Source organism: Centruroides sculpturatus, unplaced genomic scaffold (genome assembly GCF_000671375.1).
Source record: "Centruroides sculpturatus isolate CEXI.00-Female unplaced genomic scaffold, Cexi_2.0 scaffold3356, whole genome shotgun sequence".
In the NCBI taxonomy this organism is placed as follows: domain Eukaryota; kingdom Metazoa; phylum Arthropoda; class Arachnida; order Scorpiones; family Buthidae; genus Centruroides; species Centruroides sculpturatus.
The window spans coordinates 1-6,245 of NW_019387458.1; the positions used below are offsets into that span (position 1 = coordinate 1).

General features: G+C 33.9%; 1 protein-coding gene across 1 annotated transcript; it reads left to right on the forward strand.

Annotated features, from left to right (window-relative positions):
- The first annotated feature begins 419 nt into the window (after positions 1–419).
- LOC111616437 (ribosomal RNA processing protein 1 homolog A-like) lies at positions 420–5,760 on the forward strand. Its single transcript, XM_023357846.1, has 3 exons — positions 420–613; positions 5,107–5,186; positions 5,262–5,760. Exons 1-3 carry the CDS (start codon positions 478–480, stop codon positions 5,421–5,423), a joined length of 378 nt encoding a protein of 125 aa, XP_023213614.1. The 5' UTR covers positions 420–477; the 3' UTR covers positions 5,424–5,760.
- Positions 5,761–6,245: the final 485 nt, after the last annotated feature.

Here is a 6,245-nt window from a genome sequence, read left to right on the forward strand (position 1 = left end):
CTGTGGGCACTAAGAGAGCCTCTTATAGGCAGGCCCATTATGGGTTCGGCCGGGCCCACAATGGGGCGATCGGGTGGTGAGGGACGGGGCCCGACATATCCGAACGGACCACCCTCCGAAAAATTCCTGGGGATTTCTTGATCCGTCCGTATTCGATTCCGGGTCTCCCAGAGCAATAGGCTGCCACCTTGACCACTCGGCCATCCGGCCGCACTCACAATGGGTGATGAGGGACAACGTGACATTGTACGGTTTTACAACCTGACTTAATTTGTTTTCGGGTTTTCCAGACTTGGCATCCAGAGAAATATATAGTGATTTTTATTCGGAAAATTTTTCTGTGTAAAGTATATTTTACGTATAGAAAAAAAAGAAATAAAGTTGTCGGAAATTAATGATTATAGCTGGCAACACTTAAATCCTAGACACGTGATTTACGCATGTTTTCATTCTGCTTCGAATGTTTGATATTGAATAATGTCGGAAAAGCGTATTAAAGTGACTGCCGAAGTTCATTTCGCGCAGCATTTAGCATCTAATCAAAAGAAAATTCGTGATAGAGCATTTAAAAGATTGCAAAGATGGTTAGCGGCCAGATCCTCTTGCGAAAATGGTAAGTTACCGATGTCGAGGCACGCGGTAAAATTGCAGTTCTGAATGAGAGGTTTGGACCTCTTCAAATTTTAGACCACCTATAGATGACCGAAAAAATAGACAATCGGTTTCTTTGACTCTTTTACTCTTAAGGGAAAATTGTCTACAACTCTGATAAGGTCCCCCAACCGCTTCATTTGGAGGGGCATTTATATTGAATAGAAATCGTGAAAACAAAAAATGAAGCGAGGTTGTTAATTTGGTATATTATCAATAGCATAATTGTACAATTATATCTTTAAGTTTTTTTCTTGGTTAATGTCCAGATACGTGGACCGTCATGGCGGCACTTCCTGTTTCAGCCTCGAAACCAGACGGTTTGCATACGACGTGTCACGTGACGACGCGAGCGAGCGTCGGCGGCTGTCATGGCGCATCATCGCTGATTCCAGCAAAGAAAAGGAAACAGTAGGGACGCACGTTCTAACCTAACCTAACCTATTCTAATAATATAATTGGTAATAATTATGCTAATTTATTAGAATAGGTTAGGTTAGGTTAGAACGTGCGTCGGTGCGTCACGTGACACGTCTGCAAACCGTCTGGTTTCGAGGCTGAAACAGGAAGTGCCGCCATGACGGTCCACGTATCTGGACATTAACCTTTTTCTTTTTAAAAGTTATGTTAGTTTGTGATGATACAACTTTTCTAGATTCAGTTGAAATATGTAGGTGTAGAATTACAAGAATTTCACCATTTTCAACAATTTGAGAAAGGGTGTGTTTAGTAGACTCGGTTTGGATCTGTTCAGAATTTTTTTTATGAAATATTGTTTCCGGAAGTGCTACTTGAGAAAGTGTTGTCTGTTTTGATGTTGCATCTAAATGTACGCTACGTTTCAGTTGCGATAATTCATAAAAGATTGCTTCTTTGTATAACAAAGTAAAGTATGGGAAAGTGTGCAACAGTGAGATGTTGCTATAAAACTGTACGTCCATAGACTGTGGTGTTATCTGTGAAGAGACGGCTATTGAGCAGATGGCAGTCCAGTTCCTGTTGTTAGATTAAAATTATTTTATCATCACTTGCATTTTTTGAGGAGGGAACTTTCTTGGGTAAAGCTATAGAAACTTAACATTATGTGTTTTCTTATAATTTTTTTAAGCAATGTATTTGATAGACATTTCCAAAACACAGAAGTTTTTGCTGCCAACTTGTATAAAAAGCACTAGAAACAAAATATTGTAGAACTATTTACCAAGTGCATATATAAGACACCATTGTTTAAGCTTGTTTATGTCATGGCAAGGTGGATGGCAGATGCATAAAAAGCATGTCATGTGACCTCTTCAGCATCATTCCATCATGTGAATGTCTAGAAACTTCACTTACCTTGGCCACATTATATCTCTGCATATCCTGAGAACTTTCTTCTCGTAAAAGACTGTTTTTTAGGCTGAACTTTGGAGGCATCATGTCATCATGTAATAGAGCAGTGATGTCATATTTTCTAACATGTGATTGTAATTCACCTCTTTTTGGATTATGAAGAGTTTGCGGGTCACAGTTTGATAAACATTTACACACAATAAACAACTACTTGACTTGTAAATACAATAGTGTGCTTGGTTTCAGTCCTGTGCTGTGATGGATATTGATGTATATCCAGAGTTATCATGTTTAATTCAATAGGTCTTAGAAATAAAGATGACCTATGACTTCATAGCAACAACATAACAATTTCATAATATTACTTAAACATTTGTTTCACTTCAGATTTGTAAAACATGAAGTAATGAGTCATTTGCAACATTTGAAAAGTGAGAATGTGATGATGTAAATTCCCCACTATTATAGTCCTAAGCTTAGAAATTGCATCAATCATTTTACTATGGTTGTAACAGATTGTGCTATCAGCTATAGTAAACTAACTGTTTGATAAAACATTTTCTGTTTTTAGTGTTCTTACATAAATTTAAGTACAGAAACTAAAATTTTAAAGAATATGTTTTAAATGTGACATATTGTGTTAAAATAGCATGTATTATACTGAATAATGGTAAATGTAAAATATGAAGTTGCAAGGATCCTTTCCCCCTTGTCACATTGTGTCGCATTCTGAACTACTCTCCTATCTGGTGTGACATCATTGCCAGGTTAAGCTCCAGTGTTAAAAAATAAAACATAACATTGAACAACCTTTAAATGATGGGGAAGTGCCGTCTGATTGGTCATTGCTGTAGTAATGTAGAAAAATTAAAACTGGATCACAAATAAAGATCTCCAGAACTGATGTAGTGTGTTAGTATCATTAAAATTCATTTATATATTTCAAATATTTTGAGGTGTTTGATGAATTAAAGCTGATAAGAAAATGTTGCAATTAATTTTGATGATATTAATATCCTACATCAGTTCTGGAGATCTTTATTGAGGACACAATCCTATTTCAGTCAAGTAAAAATTGGTTAAAAAATACATTCAAGGAAATGTGTTATATCATGTCTGTTTTGTACAAAGATCTAGTTATACTTGGAAAAATTTAAGTACCATAATTTAAAGCCAACTTATAAGTACAACTGAATAGTTCAATGTATTAACTGTCAAGCAATTGAGGTGGCAGCTTACCACTTGCGGAGACCAGGGATTTAATCTGGATGAGTCTAGAACCCAGTAAATTTTGGGAGTGGCAGGTCTGGATATATCTTTGTATTTATTCTGTAACAAATATTCATTTTTGAAGTTAAATGAAATTGCTTATTGTAAACATCAATTCAAAAGAATAGCATTAGATCGTAATCTGTTAATGTGTTACAATCTTAATTATACTCTGCATGACCCACAATGGGATCAATGAGAGTGAAATGAAGATTGAAGAATAATAATCTAACCATGTTACCTGGAATATGACCCATCTGTAGAGTATGAGGATCCAAATCAGATTAAAACTTCTATCTCTCATAGCAGTAAACTGATACCTACTTTACAATCATCTGGCTAACTATAGTCTTCCAAGATTAATACAGTCGACTCCCCTATAACACGGGTTCCTATAGTTCGAATTCCTATATCATGGTGAAAAAATTGCAACAGTATTCTTATAAACATGCTAAAAAAACTCCTATAATTCAGTAAAACGTCATCGCCAACTCGTGTTGTGACAGGATTGGTCGAATCTAGACCAATAGCGGATATTGTACAAACTGTTGAGATTAAATGAGCAGCGGACCTACTAAAAACCATTTATTATTTAACGTCCATAAAAATTATATTTATATTAATGATGTCTCCAAAGTACAGCAAATTTTTCGTAAAAAAATAATTTATCAGGAAGCACGCGAGCGCCATTTGACGACAAGCTCCACGACAAAAACAATCTTAAGCAACGGCGTAGTCAAACAATGCACACTCGATAAGTAATCCTACAATTTTTTTATTTATAACATAGTTCATATGGATTATTCCCAAAAAATTATACGTATTTTAGAAATGTTGAGTCGAATTAGTCTAGAATCGATTAATTTTATGAAAGAAACCTTTCAAACAGCCGTAGTCCATAAACTGCATACGTGCCAGTCTGTGATTGGCTGGACTCGTAGAAAATGGATTCATAAAAACCGGAATGTATCTACCATGTTATAGGGGGGTCGACTGTACTGTTATTTTAAATTACTATAATTATGTTAATTATTATCTGAGAAATATATAACTTATACCAATTGATAGAATAACAGTCTGAGTTTTGTCTTCCACCTACCTGCATTTGAACATCTTGTTGTCTGCCTATAGGAAGTGTCATAAATGAAAATGGCAACTCTGCAACAGAGAAGGCATTTTGTGTTCTGCAGTTCTCAAAGTCAGAATCCCTCATCATTGTGCAATGTGAATATTCTGCAGGAGTTATGGAATTTTGGCTGCCATGGAAGGGGTAACAATGGATATGTCATAGTGAGTGTAGAAAGAATTTTTAAGAATACCTGTGACATGAGGTGCTGAAAAATTGTAATGGGCAAATGTGAAACTTGGACGGTATCTGATATGATGATGTACTTACATTACAATATTACATTCTCAGGTAATAATTAACATAATTAGAATAATTTAAAATGGTAGCATTCTTTTTGGTTCTTGATATAACACAAAATGATTTTCTAGTTTAAATTACTTAAATAAATTTTCACCAATTATTTATAATATTTCTTTTTTTATACAATAATATTTAGTTCACTATACAAGTTGCTATACAGTATTTGAGCATGTAAAGGTATGTTAGATAACTAATGAATTATAAAAATTGTTTTCTAGACCTATGAGCAATTTGAGGATGGCATATTCAGACCTCCTGGATAGACAGCTAGGCTAAATACGTCATCCTTATATTTCTCATAGGTCTAGAAAACAACATCCACCAATGTGACCCTCTTTTGCTCTCCCACATCAACATTTATATAAAAATTGTATTACTACAGTATTATAGATAATTGATCCATAGTATGAAATTTTTATTTTCAGCATTTGAACATGAAGACATGATGAAACTATGGAAAGGACTATTCTATTGCATGTGGATGTCAGACAAACCTTTGATACAGGTTAGAATTTGATGCATCTTATGTAATAAATCTTTAAATTTATCATAATCATTTTTGATTTAATTTTCTTTTTAGGAAACACTAGCAGATTCTATGAGTAAACTTATTCATAGATTTTCAAGAATTGAATATACATATATGTTTATAGAATGTTTCTTTGAAACTATGTCGAGGGAATGGTTTGGGTTAGATAAGTTTCGCCTAGAGAAATTTATGATGGTAAGACAAAACTTTTAACGATATTTTAAATTAAATTTATGTTCATTAGTTATCTCCTTTGTTTTTGGCTACAAACAAAGACTACAAGTTTTTTCTTCAAATTAAAAGGACAACTGTACAAAAAAAAGTAAAAAAAAATATTCATATACAATCTTATCATAGCAAATGTTCTTTTCATTTCCATAGTCACACAATTCTTCTGGGAAGGAATCAAGAAACTTGACACAATCACATCTTAGGACACTGTACACTGAATCTAGTATTGTTGTTATTAGCTAATTAAGATGTTAACTAATTAAGGTGAAAGCTAGGTTCACATTGTCATAAGAACTGCAACCAAGTGGATATGAATTGCCACTTTTCATTGAGTATTTGACCAGTTTCTTAGGATTTGAGAATATCNAGGACAATCAAGAAGGGGGAGCTGGTGATTTTTTTTTGGGACCACAGAAAATTTAGACATCTGTAGTGGTTCATATCCAATAAATTAATGTTATTTTTACTAACAGAAAACAGAATCTTTAAGACTGTTTTTTTATTAATAAATATTTTATGTATTTTATTGTTCAAAAAGAAATAATGGAAAAGTGGACTCACTCTACCCGGGCTCCATATAAGCTTTCAACAGTCCTGTTCATACCTTTACCATTTGGTTATCCAGCCACCTGGTCCCTTCAGTGTCAGATTCACAAACTTCTACTGTAAATTGCTAATTAAGTAGAGAAAAAATGAAACAAATTCATTATATAATTTCATCTTTTATACAGATTAAGGAAGATGGCAAAAGTGACAAAGAATTGGATTAAGAATAAATATAATCCTATAGATATTTGGCAAACT